At 50.3% G+C, this 18,338-nt stretch overlaps 1 protein-coding gene and 1 long non-coding RNA gene across 3 annotated transcripts; both read left to right on the top strand.

Annotated features, from left to right (window-relative positions):
• The first annotated feature begins 278 nt into the window (after positions 1–278).
• On the top strand, positions 279–7,119 carry LOC134161023 (uncharacterized). Its single transcript, XR_009963799.1, has 3 exons — positions 279–731; positions 2,117–3,014; positions 5,933–7,119. It is a non-coding gene; the product is annotated as an uncharacterized LOC134161023 (long non-coding RNA).
• Positions 7,120–10,342: 3,223 nt separating this feature from the next.
• KPNA7 (karyopherin subunit alpha 7) lies at positions 10,343–17,714 on the top strand. 2 transcript variants are annotated; one of them, XM_062613532.1, is made up of 10 exons: positions 10,343–10,445; positions 11,060–11,203; positions 11,713–11,798; positions 12,878–13,146; positions 13,595–13,677; positions 14,300–14,563; positions 14,878–15,111; positions 15,424–15,606; positions 16,257–16,406; positions 17,501–17,714. In XM_062613532.1, the coding sequence occupies exons 1-10, from the start codon at positions 10,380–10,382 to the stop codon at positions 17,519–17,521; spliced, it is 1,500 nt and encodes a 499-aa protein (XP_062469516.1). In that variant the 5' UTR covers positions 10,343–10,379; the 3' UTR covers positions 17,522–17,714. The 2 variants fall into 2 exon arrangements, with proteins under 2 accessions (XP_062469516.1, XP_062469517.1); XM_062613533.1 differs by having other exon boundaries at positions 16,257–16,401; positions 17,499–17,714.
• The last annotated feature ends 624 nt before the right edge of the window (positions 17,715–18,338 follow it).

An 18,338-nucleotide genomic window follows, 5' to 3' on the forward strand; every position in this document is an offset into this window, starting at 1 on the left:
CAACCCCTGTGCAGACGCCTCCTATGCAGTATGGGCATAAACCCTCTTAGTGTGAAAGGCTACAGCAGTGTGCAGAATAGCACCGATGGAGGCATGGCTGTAAAAGGGGCTCAGAGGAACCTGAAAGGGAGGACCTGGATCATCATCTCCTGTCCTCATCCATCAAAAGCCACCAGGATCATCCAGGAATGTCCATGGCACATCAGCTTCTTGTGCCTATGTGTGGTTTTCACCCTTGTCACAAGCTCAGACCATACCACATCCCACAGGAGGGAGCAGGGGAGTTGAAGGACATGACTCATATCCCAGGGCTTTGTATTTTGGGAGGCTTGTTCCATGTTGGGAGCAGCCAATGTCCCACACGCCAGGCAGCCTCTTCCTTCCCTCACCCACACATCTGAACTAGCTTTCCTGTTGTCAAGGCAACACTCAGACTGCTGATGGTGAGTTGGCTTTGTCAGTGTCCAGCTACCTAAAGACATGCCTCCTGGGGACCTGCAATACCTGCTCGACCCGTTGCTCCCTGCAGAGGCAGAGCTGATTTCATCACTGTGGGTTGCACAGATTAAAGGGAACACGGGCTCTGCTGTGGTTTCTTTTGCAGTGTGGACACGCTGCCCAGGTCAGGGGCTGCTCTTGGTTCCAGCTCTACAGCCCTATGATGACAGCCCCAAGCAATGCTTCGCGCCAGCCTTGTGAGTCACAGCCGTCTGCACTGGAGTTAGTCTGGGGTAAGTGGGAGAAGCCCTTGGGGGGTGCTGGGGACTTCTTCCCAGCAGGGTCTGGAGGCTGCTGCTTGGGCTGAAGTCAGAATAGCTTGGCACTGGTTAGGAACAGCGTTGGCCTCATCCTTCTGGTGTCATTTTCACACCATCCTCCTGCAAACCTTGATGGTCTAAAAATGATGGGTGCAAGGACTCCGAGGCAGCAGGGCTGCACCTTTGGAAATGGGTTTCAGGGCTTCAGAAGGCCCTGGTGTAACACTGTCAATTGCAGACTGCTGCTCTGGGATGAACTTCAACCACAAAGCAGGAAAGGAGGAACCTTCCTCCGTCCATTCCCCCTAAGATCAGGCAGAGATATGGAACTATAACAGCTTAGCAGTTATTTCCCCTCTCAATCTATACAGGTAAATCCGTAGAGTTGCTGGTTTTACATGTCTGGAGTTGCAATGTATATTTAAGACTTGGCTCAGGTCTATGCTTTATCTGACACCTCCCTGAAATACATGGACTAGCATGGTACGTGGAGCACATCACTGAAATGGAAAACCAAGCACCTAGAGAAGATCAATGCAGATCATTCATCAAACAGGGTTTCTTGGGGGCAGGTCTCAGACCTTTCTGGAACCTCAAATCCTTTATGTGTCACCATCCTTCTACAAGGGGAAACTGAGGCACAACTACTTCAGTCTTCAGAGTTGTCCACCCATTGTCAGTCCAGTCTTTGGAAGACAAAACACCTCCAGGAGGTCTGTTTTATTCTGGCCTTTCAGTGTGAAGTCAATAGGAGTGGCTGGTGCTTCTCCAAAGGCAGCCCTTGACTGTGTTGTTTTGGTACCCAGAGACAATACACGTTTATAAAAGCTTAGGCATAAATGTAGTCCCAAAAGCCATAGGTCAAGGAAGTGGTGAGGCCATGCCAACAATTCCTGAATTTCATTCCCCCCAGAATCACATGGAATCTAATAAACTTATGGCTAAAATACCTTTGAGCTCAAGTCTACCTGTTATAAAACACACTTGAGTATAAAGCCAGACGGGCTTTAGGAACACCTCCAGGCACTGTCCTTGTCTCTTTCTACCTCTGCTTGCAAGTTCTGCCACCTGATCCTTCCTGGTCTCCTATCCAGACCTCTTCCCAGTATCCCACACAAGTACTTACCAGGCTAAACCCATGATCCTGGAAATGCATGTTTGGAAGGGCTGGCCAGGCTTCTTCCTAGCTGTTCAGAGGGCCTGAGCCAGCACTTAATGTTTTAAGAGACACCACATTCCTTATGGGTAAGTTCAGAGGACTCTAGCACTGGGAGCCTGCTTGAGAAAGCTTTGATCCCTCAGGAGATAATTGGGTAATGCTCTGTTTCATGGGGATTTCTCCTTGTCTTTCCTTATAGGGTGTTTTAGGAACTCAGCTGCTGGAGTATAGGGACAAGAGGCTGAAATAGAAAGACCATTGAATGAAGCCTTCATTCAGAAGCACACCTTTGGCTCTGCCCCTCTTGCCAAGGTGGAGTGATGGATTTCATCAGGGAGAGGACCTGATCTTTGGCAGATAAAACACAGGCTGAATCCTTGGCAGGAGCAGCCACGTTGGTGATGGAACGAAGGTTGTATTTGAAAGTAATTCCTAAGCCCTGTGTTTCTGATGGATAAATTCTGTGTCTTAACTGCAAACAGAGAGGAAAAGGCTGTGGTTGTGTCACAGTCATGCTTGTTTCAGTTGCTCAACTGCCCTGAAAGACAACTTCTTTATCAGCTTCAAGTATTTCCCTGCTCTATTTGCCTCAGCTGGAGTCTGCGATGTGGCTACCCTGCAGTATTGCCATTGTGGGTGTTTCAGGTGAATACACTTGGAATAGAGCAGGCAGATGAAGATAAAACAGCTGCTTTGAGGTGAAAATGAGAGCGTTCACGTTACACCCACCTCTTGAATTTGTACCTGACTATTCACATTGAAAAGCTGATTCTAAGAACTCAGCATGTCCCGTCAGGAGCAGAATAATACCACAGAAACCCTGGCCAGCCTGAGTCTGAGTGAATATTGGGAATTGTGATTAACTTCTGAGGAATGTATCCGGAGCAAGTCATGTTTTCTGGGCATTTGTAGGTAATAATTTCAGCCCTTGGATCTGTGAGTGAAGGTTGTCACCAGTTCTCACACAAATAGATGTGAAAGGCATCAGATAAATACTGGCTTCTGACCTGTTCACTCGTGTGTAACGTGCTCAAGTGGCTGTGTTGACTGCATAGGAGGAGCGAGCTGCAAAGGGAGCAACCAGATCCCTCTATGAAGTGAGGCAGGTCAAAATGGCAAACCTTAAATAGCTGCGAGCTCACTCAGCCCCTGGACACATCAGCAATGGGTAGGACTGAGCCAAGTTGCTTCCTGATAAGTAGGATGCCTGTTGCTGAGTTTAATGAACTCTCCTTGGCAGTTCCCATAGCCCTGTTCTGTATCACGCCTGGCCACGCTGGTCTCCAGCACATCACTGCTCTGTAAATGCTGCTGTGACAGCCTGGGTTGTCCCAGGTTCATCCAACCACATCCCATTGCAACCATTATTAAGGAGGTTTTTGAAGGTTCTCTTAGAAAAGGAAGGAGCCATTGTGCAGAGATGTGTCCTGGGAGCACTGCACAGCAAGCTCTGCACAGCAAGCTCTGCACGCAGCGGGTCATGGGGAGGGAGTTGTCTGGTAAGCAGGATGTTTGCCTGACAGTTTCTTGCCCTGACACAGGTTTCTTCATCACCTTCAAGTGAGACTGAGTCCAGAGTCCAGCCTTGTCACCTGAAGGGATGGGGAGCAAAAGTATGTTTCACATTGGAGAGTGGTGTCCAGATAAGGGGCAAACCAGCCCATATAATACAGACAACATGGAAGAAAGGCTTTGGTCTCTCCCTCTTAGTGTGCTGCCAGGGATCCCAGGCTAAACAAAGTGCGTCCACAGTGGCATTCCTAGTCACAGAGAAGGAGGTTGTAAGTGGAGGAGGGCAGCACAACCTTTGTGCTGTAGTGACAAGGAGCTCGGTTCAGATGCTGCCTTTCAGGGTTGCATTTCAGTAGCAGCAGCAAACTGATCTTTAATGGTTAGGGGAGGAATGGTATCCAGAGCAGAAAACTGCTGCAGGATCGCAGGGTTATTTAAAGGCCTGCAAGATGGGTTTGCATTTATTAGTCATTTCAAGAATAATGGTGGTTCTGTGCTGAAAGCTGCATCCTCGTTCTCAGCTGTTGTCTGTGCTTGTTTGGGGAGGATCAGTGTATCAGAGAGGTTTGGCTGTGCAGAGACACAACCAGTCTCTTAACCAAACAAGGGCTTGTGAGGCTCTGAGGGTCTGACAGGGACAATGTCAAGTACTGTCAGATCCCAGTGGGTGCCCCGTGAGTCACAGGTCCTGCAGGAGACAGTCTGTGCAGTTGTATGATCAAAAACTCCACGGGGAAGTGTACGTGCATGAAAGGCAAGTTCAAGTCTGCCTTTCTGGTGCCTTAACTTCTCAGCGCTCTGCTTTTCAATCGTAGCACTCTTTTAATGCAAGGAATGATGGAGGCAAAGCTAACAGCCCCAGAACTTCTGAAGGGGTGTTTTTTAAAGGAAAAAGAGAGGAAAAAGATCCCTTGAAACCTCTGGTATGTGGTATCAGACTGTTGGCAAGGTTGAGAATGTCTAAGCCATGGCACAGACTTTGGCCACTTGAGCTCATGGAGCGACACAGAGCTGTGTTGTCTCTGCCCTAGGTGGACCAGATGGACAGAGGGTGAAGCCAAGTGTCCCACCGGGGTTTGGCTGTGTCTGCCAGCAGCAGAGGGGTGTTAACAGTCCATAAACGGGTCTCTGCCCAGATCTGGAAGGGAATGGGGAGTAACAGGTAATGGCACCTGCCCGTCCCCTCCTGTCCATCCTACCTTGCTTCTCCAACCAAATCCTTAGGCTTAGCCAGAGACCATTGGGAGCCACAACCTCATCCTGGACAGGGATCATCTCCCAGGCCTTGGCAATGGGAGTGGGCCAGCCTCAACCCACAAAAAGGCCTTGAATCCCAGCCCCATCCCAGCACCTTCCTTGGATCTGTCCCTTCCAGTACGACAAAGCTATCTTCAGCTCCTAAGATCAGGTGGAATGTGCATGTTGAATCGTCTTGTTAGCATTTCCTAAGCATGGCTTCCAAACAAAGCCCCCTAAATACATATTCTAAGCAAAAAGAAGCCCACTTCTGTTGGAATGTTGTCCTCAGCTGTGATAATCAGATGCTCTGGAGTGAGGTGAGTATCCAGATGCCCTCCCCACCAAGGAAATGGCAGCAGGAGAATGGGAGAGCTCATCTCCGCAGCTGATTAAGCTTTCCATGGACTCCCTGACACCAGAGTGGCATCTAGAGGCTCCAGACCCCATGATTTCTGTGGCTTTCCTGGTGTTTTCATGGAGTTTCTCTTCCTTAGATACTTTACAAGCTACTTCACTCCTTTAGAGAGCACCTTTCTCCCACTGGGTGCCATGGAGCAAGATCACACATGATTTATACAAAATCGTGTGGCTTTTTCAGTAATTCCAAGGTTTCTCCCTCACTCTGACATGTCTCATCCCCAAATTCACTTCAGATTCCTGTGTTCCAGTTCTTCGAGTTACAGATTCAGGGACTAAAAGAATACTTTTCCATTAGGAAGAAGAATGAAAAGTAGGATTTTTGGCCCTGGTGGTGAGAGTTGCTGCAGCTGCATCAATGGGAGTCCCTTCGCTGACAGAGGAAATGGCTTTAATAAAGAGCTGTGATTAAGTCTGCTGTTATTTGTAAGTAATTCCAAAAACTGCTCCTCTAATCCCTCCATGGCTTAGAAGTTAAAATTAGCTCCTTAACGTTCAGTGTGGAGTTACAAACCCTGGCTTTCTGGGGCATCCTCTTACACTGCCCGAGGAACGCCAACAGCTGCATTTGCCAAGTGGGAAAACGCTCCCAGAACTCCTGCTCCAGCCCGGATGCTCTTCTCCTTCCCAAGGCTCCCTGGGCTCCATGGGAGCTTCCACTGACTCCAGTCCAGCTGATGGGATAATCGCTTGGAGTTACACTTTGTGGTGTTCCCTGCTTTACAAGCTGTCTTCCTGCAAGGGAATTCCCTGGGAATTAAGGAGAATGGAATTTCTTTCCTCTATTAATAAATAGAGATCTCTTCTGTACAATATCAATGTGACTTTTTCTTCTTTTCCTTTTCAGCATCTACATTTGTGAGTGAGTGATCCCATTTCTTGGCTGGAAAAAGGCACTGAAGAACACTTTGTGTTGGGAAGCGCCACACAGAAGGATGAGCTTTCTGGTCCACGTAACCTCATGGAAGTATTAGGCATGAACAGTCTGTTTGCTCAACCAAATAACTTGAGCGGCAAACTTGCACAAGGATTATGGGATTGGAGATGTCCCACAGCACAGCAGGGTTTGTATTTATCCAACCCACTTCAACAGGCCACATTCCCAGGTTTTGGGGAGCAAATTAAGCTGCCTTTAAAACAGGCTTCCCTCCTCTTGGTGCTACCCCACCATAGAGCCCTGGGTCACTCCTGTACTGACCACAGGGATGGGGCACTGGACTGAGGACCAGTTTGGCCCAGCCTGCCGTAAGTGCTGGCAATGCACAATGTGATGCTGGGCAATGCATTATGTGATGCTGCTTCCCTCCCTCAGGGGCACCTCTCCTCCTTGTCTACCAGCAATAGCAATCCCATGGCTGTTTCAACAGGACTGATGGAAAACCATACTTCTTTCTTTATTTCCGTGGGTTGCTTTCCCTTCAAATGAGCTGTCTGGACTGATGCAGCCCCATGGCTCCCTGGCTACAGAGGAACTGGGGAAGAAAAGCAGGGGAGCAAGAGAAAAGCAAAGCAGAGGAGGGAGAGAAAAGCAGGAGCACTGTTTTTGAGGCTGCAACACTAAATTAGGAGAAACAACAAGCTGCACCTTGAGCCTCAGAAAATCCAGCTGCGATGCTGAGCTTTGCCTCTGGCTCAGCACTAAGACAGGGCTACCAATAAATCCCTTCTCCCACCTTCTGCATGTCCTGATTAGATAGACTGTGACAGACGGGGGCTGTCACTTATTATGTGCTTGTTCAGTGCCTGGTACAATGCAGCTCTGATCTCAGCTCACACCCGTGCCTGCTGCATGAACAATAGCACTGAAATGAGTCTAATGGCTGGCAGTGGGGAGGTCACCAGCTGCCTGATGTCTGCCTCCCCACCAGGAACCACTGCATCCCAACTGGAAAAGGAGGAATTTCCAGGCTCCATCCCTGACACACTTGGGAATTGCCCCTCATTAGCTCAGCAGCTAGTTCAGGAGCCCACATGGTTATTTCCTTGGTGGAAGTGTAACTAATAAGTGAAATTAATGTGTTGATGTTAATTTAATGGACTGCATTAGAGCTGATGGAGCAAATACACTGAGAGCAGACAGGCAGGGGGCTGCTGGCAGGAATCCCTACCTCTGCCAGCTGAGGTTCTCCTTTCACACAGGGATTGCTGCAACCACCTACTGGTGGAGCCTGGGCTGCCCCTGCCTCATCTAACCCCATCACAGTGATGCCACACACTGACATCTCCCCTGACCATTATGCAGCAAGGGTAAACCTATTAAAGAGACATGAAAAAAAAAAACAGAGGAGGAAAAATCAATGCTTTTGTCTCAGGGCTTAGAAGTGGTGCTTTCAAATCTGCCACCATGCACCAAAGCTGCAGTGTCCCGGTGGGAGCATGTTGGGACAAAGGGTGCCAGGGTGGGAGAGAGCAGCCACAGAGAAAACCTCTGGGCTGGAACCATGGCTTTTCATACCTGTCACCATGTGGATTTTCAGCTTCAGCACACAAGGCTGAGCTCAGGGGACACTGTCATGTAGATTTAGGGGGTTATCTCCTTTCCTCTCCATTAGCTGTGATACCCTTTTATTATGCTGGAACTGAAACAGGGTTCTTTTTCCCCTCCAGGTTCTTCTCTTTCCCGTTCGGCACATATCGATCTGCTCGTGTCCTGAGCATGGGTCGAAATGAGCACAACTCATCCTCTGCCTGCTAGTGGGGCTGAGCACTCGTGGTGCCACCTCTCATGCCATCAGGGACTGAAGCAAAGGCCAAGGATGGGGGTTGCTAATCAACCGACGCCTCTTTAGCTCTCCCTGGCAGTGACAGAGGAGTGAACACGATGGAGATTGTGCTTGGCAGGTAGGGAGGGAATGCAAAGGGCAGAGAGAGAAAGAGCAGCCCAGGATAACAATAAATATCTCACAGCCCTGTTGCACATTCGTACCCTGCAGCTCCTTGGGCAAGGAGGGAAGGAAATGCCAGGGGCTGCCCCACTTGTCTTAGGGTGTGATTTTAAGCCAGTGTAGTTAAATCACTATGAAAGGTTGCAAGGGTTCACTTATTTCAGCTTGAGCCAGGCCTGCTTTCACTTAGCGTTGGGTGATCAGGAATTAGGAGAACCAAATGAAGAGGGTGCACAGTAACTTTTGCACCAGATTAAGATGAATTAAAAAGCAATTGAAATGTAATTTTCCTGCCTTAAAGCAGCCAAGAAAGAAGATCGTGCAACCAGGGGCGCTTGAAGCTTGAAGATGCAGCATCTGGGAGTAGCACAACTGACTTTGTAATGCCCACAAAGAACAGATTCAGCCAAAGGTCTTCTCTTAAACCTCCCACCATCAGCTTCTGCATGAAGCTTCTCACGACTCATTCCATTTGCCTTAAAGGGAGAACTGGTAGGAGCCTGGGATTGGAATCCAGGACTTAGAGCAGCCCTGCTATTGCACAGTGGATTTCCATAGGTATTTCCATGCTCTGCACACATGGAGTGGGGTTTACAGGGTTTTGCTAACAAGGGGGATGGCTTGGAAGGGTTTGCACAACCCAGCTGCCTTCAGCACTTCTGAGTCCCCAGAACTACCCACAGTGCTGTAGCCAAGCCCCACTGTGAGGGGTTGTTTCGAGGGCAGGGATGCTGTTGTCCCTATGGGATGGAGCAGTGGCTTGGGCAGGAGGACAGGCTCTGCAAGCAGCCCCAGGATTGGTGTGTGATTGCTGTTGAATCATAGAATCATGGAATGGTTTGGGTTGGAAGGGACCTTAGAGATCACCTATTTCCTACCCCCTGCCATTGAGGGTCTCTGTCCCCAGCATCACAGGACATTGAATGGGTGCATTTCCACAAAGGGTCTGGCCACAGAGGTATGGGAAGGTGAGCAGCGTGTTCCAGCACCATCCATTCTCCTCCAGGTGCATCCAGTTGGGCATGGCAAGGGAGCAGCTGGAGATAACATGAGTGTTCTGGGAAGGGAGGGTGTGTGGCTCCTTAGGGGCAATAAAAGAGGCAGCTGAGGGTATGATGGGGTATGAGGGTGTTGGGGTGAGTGGTTTATGCTCCTCTTTGGGGTTGTCTGTTCCTTTCTACCCTATAATGGGTGTTGGGCTGCTGGTGGGATTTCCTGGCTGTTTGGCTGGTGTCAGCATGGTGCACCTCTGCTGAGTTAGGGGTGGAGGAAACTCCCCAAAAAGAAGAGGCTGTTTAGGATGTTGCTGTCCTTTGTTGGAGGGGAAATAGAGGAATGGAGGGTGAAGCAGAACTTGAGGACTTAATGCTGTGGGGTGTCATCAGCTTGAGCCAAGAGGTGCTCATCCCCTCTGTGAGCTGGGGGATGGCTGCAGCTTGGTGCCTGGGGGTGTTGGGGTAAAGAGCTGATGCTGCTGGGATCCAGCCTTGCTGCTGGTACAGGAAAGAGGACAAAAAACCCCACCAAAACCTTAACAAGATGGGCTAAGGGGAGCACTTGGAGGCTGCTCTGAGCCAGAGGTGTTGGCTGGAAGCCTGGAGGGAAGGTGAAGAGGCAGCAGCTGTGTGTGATCAGTCCTTGAGTGTGTTTATGCACAGCCTGGCTTTAGGGAGGCCTTGGTGGTGGCTGCTCTGCAAACCCTTTCTCTTCTGAAGGGTGGAAGGCTTGCTTTTGCTGATGAAAGCTGTCTGAGTGCCTGCTCTGGGCTTTATTTGTGAGTAGCTCTGTGATTCTTGCTGGGAGAGGCTTAGGAATTAATCTTTACTTGCTCCTATTTAATGTTTTTCACCTTACCAGAAGCTGGGTTTCCAGGAGAACTCTGTTTGCTTGAACTTGGTCACTGCATGCGACCTCGGGTCTTTCCTAGTGGTGGTTCTGGGGTGAGAGAGTAGGCTTGGATATGGCTGCTTGTCCTTAAATCAGACCTTAAGATGTCCTTGGAGGCAAAAGGCCTTCGCCAGGCTTGAGCTGTGTGTCTGATAGCCCTGGGGCAGGACAGGAGGGAGGTGGTGTTACTATAACCATGGAAAGCAGTGGGGAGAGGAGGTTTCCCCATGGACTACAGCAGCAGCTGTAATTCTTATAGCCTGGTATTAAGTGCTTGCATTTAGTTCAGCTCGGCTGCAGTATGTGAGGATCCTTCTGAGCTCAGCTTAGTGCAGGGAACCCCCAGCCTCTCCATTGCTGGTGGGAGGGGATGTGTGGTGCAGGCTGTTGGTGGGAGATAGGGGTCCCAGACCCCGCTGTGGATTGAGGTGGAGGCTGCTGTGCAGTTGTGGCCTGACCCTGCTCTGTCCTGAACCCCAGCAGCACAAGAAGGCTTTTGGCTGGCTGCTCCAACCTGCCAAGATGTCGCTTTTGATCAAGCACAATGAGAGGCTGAGGAAGTTCAAGAACAAAGGCAAGGACCCCACTGTAAGTACCCACCTCCAGCACCCCCTTCAGACAACAGCAGAGCCCACTGGGGATTTGCCTATAGCCAGGAGGTGATGGAAAGGCTTCTGAGGGGCAGTTGTCCCCAAACCTACCCGTGTGTGGTGGCTCTGTATTGGGGATGCTCGGCCAGCTTTGGGATGTGTTGTGGAGCTGGCTGGGCTGCAAGGAGTGTGGGGAACATGAGCTTTGGGTGGGTGACTGGAGCTGGTTCAGCTCCAGCCTGCTGAGCTCTCTGCAGCAGTTATCCCTGTTACCGAGTATGGGATGTCAGACCACAGGATCTGTCAGCTTGCTTTAAGCCATTAGAGGAGATGAGGGTTTGCCTTTAAGGTTCAACAGATCTACTTTCAAATGCACCCACTGGTTCATCCAGCAGCTCGTGTCCTTGGGAAGCACTAAGGGAGAGGTTTTACTCTGTCCCATCTCCTCTATAACCCCCCCAGGCCATAGCAGGGAGCTGCCCAAGAGCAGATGGTGGTTCTCTGCACTTCTTGTGTAGGAAGCTTGAGGAAGGGGGTTACAGAGCTGAGCAGAGATAAACTCCTTGGGTGATGCAGATACCAGTGGGCTGATGTCCATCTCCTTCCCTCCAGGCCCTGCGGAGGCAGAGAGTGGAGGTGATAGTTGAGCTGCGGAAGGCCAAGAAGGATGAGCAGATCTTGAAGCGCAGGAACATTGAACAAAATGAAATTGAGATGGAGAGGAATCTCTCTACAAGAGAAGATGAAAGACATGAGGTGAGTACTGGGTGCTCTGCACCCAGGCAGGATCACTGCTGCAGCTTGTGCGAGTTAGACCAGATGATCTGGGTTAAATAGCCAGTGCCATTCCTGATCTCCGTGCTGTGCTTGGGAGTGTTTTACCCTGCCTGACCATGTTATTTTGCATGGAGATGATGTCCTGTGTGGCTTCCCTTGATGGCAGGTAGAACAGGCTGGTGCTGCTGGGAGCTGGTGGAGCTCCTGTCTGGCTCCCTGTGCAGTGAGGGGTAATTACTGAGCCCATAGACCCGTTATGGTGTGTCAGTGACTCTTCCCCTGTGCTTGATTATAAGCATTAGTTGCCTTGAAGGCTTTTGTGGATTCTCTTCCTCTGCCTCATCTCGAAACTGCATTGCATAAAGAGTAGACATTGCTTAGATATGAAGTGGTGACTGACCTGGGTCTAGACAGCTGATTGCCTCTGGAGATTAAAGTGGGGGGAGCCCTGGCTTGCTTTCTGACTCTGAATCATCCCTGTGCCACAGATCATTCTCCTCTCCTTGGAGGAAATCCTTCAAGGTGTGAATGGGAGTGACAGTGAGCTGCAGCTGCAGGCCACGCAGGCCACCAGGTATGCTGCTGGGCTGCCCTGTGCTGGGAGGGAGGCGGCTGGTGGGGCTGCAGCGGGTTCTACTGGCAGAAGGTGTTTCTTCCTGCTTGAAGAGATGACAAAGGGGAAGGTGCCTGCTAAGCCCAGCTGCCCTGAGGAACCTCACCCGGTGCCTGCTTTGTACCTTGCCTGGCTCCATCACATTCCTGGGCAGCGCTGTGGACCTGTGTGGTTGGGCCCAAGCAAGGGACTGGCTGTGGGTCCTGTGCCTGTGCAGGATCACATTGGATCCCACAAGAAATCAAGTGCCAAATGCGTGGGCAGGTCAAAGACCGGGGAGCCTGGCTCTGGAAGGGTCCATGCTGAGCAGGGCTGTCCCTACCCAGGAGGGTAGGAAGGATCACAGGGTGCCACTATCACCCAGCTTGCAGCAGGGATGTCTGTGGAGGGTTCAGGAGAGGCTGCATCACTGCTGGTGCTGGCTTGAGCTGCCACATCAGCAATCAGCCCATGTGCTATTCCCAGGGGACCAGTGCTATTCCCAATGGCTGTGGGGATGTTCTGCTCACGGTGAGCAAATAAAAAAGCTTTGCTTCCAAGCTGTTAACAGGGGAAGAGTCTGCCTTGTCCAGCCTGAAAGGGGCAAGTGACAGCTAGGTCACTTGGGAAGCCTCATTTTAAATGCGAGCTCTGGCCTGTGCAGGGCTCCTGAGCCAGGGAGCAGCAAAGGCAGGCTCTAAGAGAACAAATAACAGGTGCTGCTTTTTCCCTGTCTTAAACTCCTGCATAGCAGGAAGCATGGAATAATGTTGTCATGGTTCCAAAAGTACATTTGAAGTATTGCGCTCTGAGTGCAACGCTTCACGTATCCTTTCCTCTAATAACCCTGCTGTTGCTTCAGCGTTGTCTTAGATGTGTCTTCTGCAGAAGCTTCTCTATGGCAACTCCTCTGCTGGAGGGTTTGCTGACATGGGATGCTGAACTAGCATCTCTTACAGGTGATGCTTCCCTTGCAAGCCACAACTTTGGTCCTGGCCACAGGGTATTGATCTATCCTGGAACCACACAGGGATTCTCAGTGCTGTGTCCTTTTCCTGCAGGAGACTGCTGTCCAGGAGGAAGGACCCCCCTATCAGTGAGATCATCGAGCTGGGGATCATCCCCAGGCTGGTTGAATTCCTCACCTATGCTGACAATGCTCCTCTGCAGTTTGAAGCTGCCTGGGCACTGACTAACATCGCTGCTGGCACCTCGGAACACACCAAGGCAGTGGTGGAGGGAGGTGCCCTCCCAGCCTTCATCTCCCTGCTGTCCTCCCCACACATGCACATCAGTGAGCAGTCTGTGTGGGCTCTGGGCAACATTGCAGGTAAGGAGAGGTCTCCAGGCCTGGGTTATGGGCATGCAGAGAGTCACTGCACAGGCTGTGCTGGGGACCTGAAAGTATTGGTGCTCTTCAAGGTAGCCTTGTCTCCTTGCAGCTTTGTCTGCAAGCTGCTGCCCCTATTAAACCTTGCAGTCCCTGGTAGCCTTTGAGACCCTCTGTTAGTCTGCAAGAAGATTTTGGCCAAGGGCAAGTGCAATACTCCATTCTGCTGGGCTGGTCTAAGCCACTCCTGTTGTCAGTAGGGAGAACAGGATGGTTAACCTGCCACAAACCAGCCATGAGGGCACTCCAGTCTACCTGAAAGGGCTTGATGGTGTGTGGCTGGTGAGTGAGCCTGGTCACCCAGCCCTGGCCCGTGCCTGCATTGCTGTTTGTTAACTGGCTTTTGACATGGGCAGATACAGTAAACAACACTTTTTCATCTGCACAGGTGATGGTCCTCTGTACAGAGATGCTCTTATCAACTGCAACGCGCTTCCTCCCTTGCTGGCTCTGGTGTCTCCTGCAACTCCAGTAAATAACCTGCATTTTCTTGACCTAACAGCTCTTAATCACTTGGGGAATGGGTGAATTGTGGTGATGCCTTATAAACAACAAGCTGTTTGTATGATGGGTGACACCCTGTCCTAAACTGTTGTTAATGACCTCACCTCTCAGCTATATACAAGCTATAGACACCTTAGAGCTTCAATGCTTTGAACATAGCCCCATGGCTCTCCTGGAGCATCCTTACTGGGATGAACTTCATCAAATCCTTGAGATGTCCCTCTCTAGAACAATGAGCTGATAATACTTATTGGTGCTAATATTAAACAGTAAATTCCTGATTGTGTCTGAAGAATGTCCTGTAATTTGTCCAAGGACCCAGCAGATAAGTTGTTTGGCACCTTTGTTGTAGTAGCTTGTCGCAGAGCCAGAGCTGAAGTTACTGGAACTTAATACTGGGGAAGAAGAAGGTGAATCCAGTGTCTTAGTCACTTACCTGTTTTATTCTCCCTCTTCAAATGAGCCTCAGCCTTTAAGGAGGCTGCTTCTGGCTCCTGGGTAACTCCTCTTAGGTGCAGGGACCAGCAGCATGGTGCTACCTCTTCCTCACTTGTTACTGCAACCAGGATCTTGCACCTCTGTGTTTCAGGTTTGGTTCCTGAGGAATATCACGTGGACACTCTCAAACTTCTGTAGGCACAAGAACCCCTATCCCCCTCTGGATGCAGTGCAGAAGATGCTGCCAGCCCTCATCTGCCTCCTGGACCATGAGGACAATGAAGTCATCTCCGACTCCTGCTGGGCCACTTCCTTTCTGACCGATGGCTCCAACGACCGCATCCAAGTTGTGGTGGATACAGGGATTCTCCCACGGCTGGTGGAACTCATGGCCAGCCCAGAGCTGATCATTTTGGTAGGAAACAATCAGCAATCTCCAGCCTCTGGTCCCTTAATGTAGGAACATGTAAGGAGAGGGAAGGAATGTCTCTTGCTTATATGTGGCAAGTGTGGTCTGCTGTCATCACACTGCATTAATGGCTTGTTTGTCAAGCCACTGCCCTGTTCCAGCTTTCTGGATAGAAACTGTAAGGCTGCTTACAGCAAAACCAGGAGGACAATGCTCTCCTTATTTGAAGGATCAAGCAGTTAGTGAGGAATCTCTCTGGACTTTCTGGCATGTATCCCTTGAGGTAAGGATTCTCCTTATCTCCCTTAATCTCTGTCTAGACTCCAGCTCTCCGCACTGTTGGGAATGTGGTCACAGGGACTAACGAGCAGACCCAGGCAGCTATCGATGCTGGTGTCTTGGCTGTCCTGCCCCATCTCCTGCAACATGCAAAGCCAACCATACAGAAGGAAGCAGCCTGGATGCTCAGTAACATCGCAGCAGGGCCTTGCTGGCAGATCCAGCAACTCCTGACCTGTGGGTTGTTGCCTCCTCTGGTGGAGCTGCTTGATAAGGTAAGGGATGGGTGCAGTGTTGTATGTAGCTGGGGTTTGTGATGCCTCACTTGTGAAGCACTTGTTCATATACCCAAGCACGTCTTTCAAAGCTGTGGAGATCCTGGGAAGAGCTTGGACTTGTCCACATGCATGAAAGCATAGATCAGAGCTGCTCTTTGGCAGCTCTGCCAAGTGTTCACCCACTGCTCAAGGAGCTGGGGAAGGTGGATCAGTCCAAGCTGAATGGAAGGGAAATGGTTTCCCTCACCTTGCACTGATCTTAGGGCAATGCTGAAGCTCAGGGGTGTCCTCGCTGTGCTGCTCTTCCAGGGGAACTTCAATGCTCAGAAGGAAGCTGTATGGGCAGTAGCCAACTTCACAACAGGAGGAACTGTGGAGCAGATAGTGGAGCTCGTCCAGTCTGGGGTCCTCAAACCTCTGCTCAACCTGCTTTTGGCTAAGGACAGCAAAACCATCCTGGTTATCCTGGATACCATTTCAAATCTCTTCCTGGTAAGATTCCCATCTCTTGCATTCCCTCTCCAAAAGAGCAGCAAGGTGTGAGCTGAATGCTCATGTTGTGTGGTTAAACAGCAGCTGCTGCTCTTGCATGAGTAAGAGGTAGGCTTCAAGTTGTCCAATATGTTCTTGGACACTCTTGGGTTGTCTAAAGACCTTGAGAAGATGCAGTTCCCAAAGTGCTCCTCTTCACCTCTATGACTTTAGTTTTTCCTTCTGGAAAGGCAGAGGGATTTTGTGTTAATCCCCGAGCTGGATGGAAGTGAAGGCCCTGCAGAAATGCAACTGCAGAGGAGTCAAGTGGTCCTGGGGGTATTTCAGCTCTGCTCCCTGCCAGCTGATGTCTATGTAATTGAAAGCCTGTTTCTTGTAGCACATTTAACTCAGGGCAGTGACTTCTGCAAATGAAGTAGTGGGTGGCAGGTCACATCTGCTGCTTCTCCATGTGTGGATTGAGGGACTGGGTAGGGTCTGGCTAACCATCAGTAATCCCAGCAGGGACTGGTGTTCTGTAGATGCAGTAGTCACATCCCTGGGATCAGGCAGGGACTGTTTCCCTTTGACTTCTCTTACAGTAAAGACCATCTCAAACCTGTTACTGAGGTAAGGGTGTATTTCCCTGCTTGTCTTATCTGATGTTGCAGGCAGCTGAGAAGCTGGGAGAGACAGAGAGGTTGTGTCTGCTGGTGGAGAAGCTTGATGGTCTGGAGAAGTTGGAAGCCTTGCAGATCCATGACAACAAAATTGTCTGCCAAGTTGCCCTGAACATCATAGAGAAATACTTCTCTGGGGAGGTATGTGAGCTCTTGCTGTCTCTCACCTGGAAATAGGAAGCTGTTGTACACTGAAATGAAGCACAGGCTTTAAGGATAAGTTCTTGGAAGGGACCTCTACATGACTGGAGTAGTCCTTGCAGCTTGTGCCAGTTGCTTTTAAAGGTCTCTAAAAGCTCTGAGTTGTCAGCTGAGGAGTTGCACAGCAGATAGGGGTGCCTTGATAGTATCTTGCTGCTGGAATTCAAACTGGCATCAGCTGGAGCTATTGCAGTTGCTGATGTGAATACCAAATGTGGAGAAGTTTCCTCCTTCAGAGCTGAGCTGGCTTGTCACTATGAATGGAAGCCTCCTACTCGGCTGATAACCATGCTCAGGTTGCATTTGGATTACTTGACCCTTCTCATGCAGACAGACTTATGGAAAAAGGGAATAGGACACCATGGAGCAGTTGCAGGAGTCCCATGACTGCCACAGATGCTGTGTGTGCTCCTAACCTTCGTCTTGCAGATGGGGAAACGTGAGGGAAGAGGCTTAGTACTCTGGCGGATCATGGAGCTAAGGCTTAGTCTGGGTATGAACTGCAGCAGCAGGGAGCAAGTACAGTCATAGAATAGTTAAGGTTGGACAGGACCTTAAGATCATCCAGTGTCTGTTCTGGTCCCCTGCCCAGAACAGGGTTTATGGGATGTCCCTGTGTGAGGGTATGGAGGAAGTTCGCCTACACACAGCACCTGCCTGAGGGGCTGGATGCCAGGGCAACATCTCCAAAGCAGTCCTGGCCTCTTGCTGTTCCAAGCAGGCTATTTAATTAGAGTGAGTTCTGCCACTCCAGCCACTCTTTCCTGCTGCCTTTAATGTCTGAGCCTGTAGACTTGGCTGCTCTCTGTGTGAGATGCAGGGACACTGCAGCTCCAGTGTGCTGTAACAAACAGGACTGGGTCTGGTCTCCAGGGGTCCTGCTAGAGTCAAGCTGATCTCAACAGCTTGTTAGAGCAGCAGGGTATTTCTTAAAGCAAGGAAACTGCTATAGGAAGGTTCAGGCAAGCTCTGGTGTAAAAAGCTTAGGTTTAAGATGCAGAACCTTTAACTGATGGCAATTGACTTCCTCCTAGGTAGATTCAGACCTGCGTTGAGTCTGGACTCTCATAGTCCAAGGTGGACTGTATGATCCCTCAGCAGAGAAGCAGAGCTTCACCTTCTGAAGATGAAGCACTACATGGCTCTGAGCTGGTGGGTGGAGGTGTTGGGCATTGAACTTGAGAGGAGCAAAAATGCTGAGTCTTTCTACTGTGAGACTCATCAATAAATTGCACTTCTGGCTTTGTACTTCTTGCCATTGAGTTGGTTTTGGTTTTGTTCTCAAGTTGCTGTTGCAAGCTGTATAGACTCTTTCCGTAGTGTCTTAACCTATTGGAGCTCCTGGGCATGGTTTCTGGGGGTGGGTGCAGCCAAAAGCTTTCTGCATTAAGCTGCTCGGAGAGCAGAGGGATAGCAGCACATCCAGCTGGGATCTTCTAGGCTTGACTTGGCATGGCCGAAGCTGCTTTGAAAAGCTGTTCAAGAGGTGCTCACCCTTCTGCAGGTGAAATCATCTCCATGGGAGAGGGGATGCTTATAGCAGAGAAGGAAATCAGGCAGGAGCAGGTGGGTTATGGTCATCCCTGTGTGCTACTCCAGCCTCTGTGAAGTATTGGGGGTTGGATGCTGTGTAAGTGCTTGGGCAGGAAGCCTGCATCAGAGGCAGCTCTTGCAGCAGGAGCAGTTCTCCTCCCGCTTCACCTTCCCAGATGCTATCCACTAGCCTGGAGGCCAATGATCTGGCTCTGCCTGGAGCTGTCCTTTAATGTTGAGGACTCGTATTGCAGGTTTCCCTTGCAGGTCACTGGTCCTTGCTGAGAGGAGACCTCCCTTTGGTCTCTAGCTGCAGGCTGAGCAGGAGGTGAGGATGGA

The sequence above is a fragment of the Pezoporus occidentalis genome, unplaced genomic scaffold (genome assembly GCF_034315485.1).
Source record: "Pezoporus occidentalis ecotype Australia unplaced genomic scaffold, CSIRO_AGI_Poc_V1 ctg169, whole genome shotgun sequence".
In the NCBI taxonomy this organism is placed as follows: domain Eukaryota; kingdom Metazoa; phylum Chordata; class Aves; order Psittaciformes; family Psittacidae; genus Pezoporus; species Pezoporus occidentalis.

What these genes read in the sequence shown, in the direction of transcription:
- KPNA7 (XM_062613532.1), top strand. Translation starts at nt 10,380, where the DNA reads ATGTCGCTTTTGATCAAGCACAATGAGAGGCTGAGGAAGTTCAAGAAC. An exon ending in ACAAAGGCAAGGACCCCACT is followed by an intron (nt 10,446 to 11,059) that starts GTAAGTACCCAC and finishes CCTTCCCTCCAG; the next exon opens with GCCCTGCGGAGGCAGAGAGT. An exon ending in TGGTGGAGCTGCTTGATAAG is followed by an intron (nt 15,112 to 15,423) that starts GTAAGGGATGGG and finishes CTGCTCTTCCAG; the next exon opens with GGGAACTTCAATGCTCAGAA.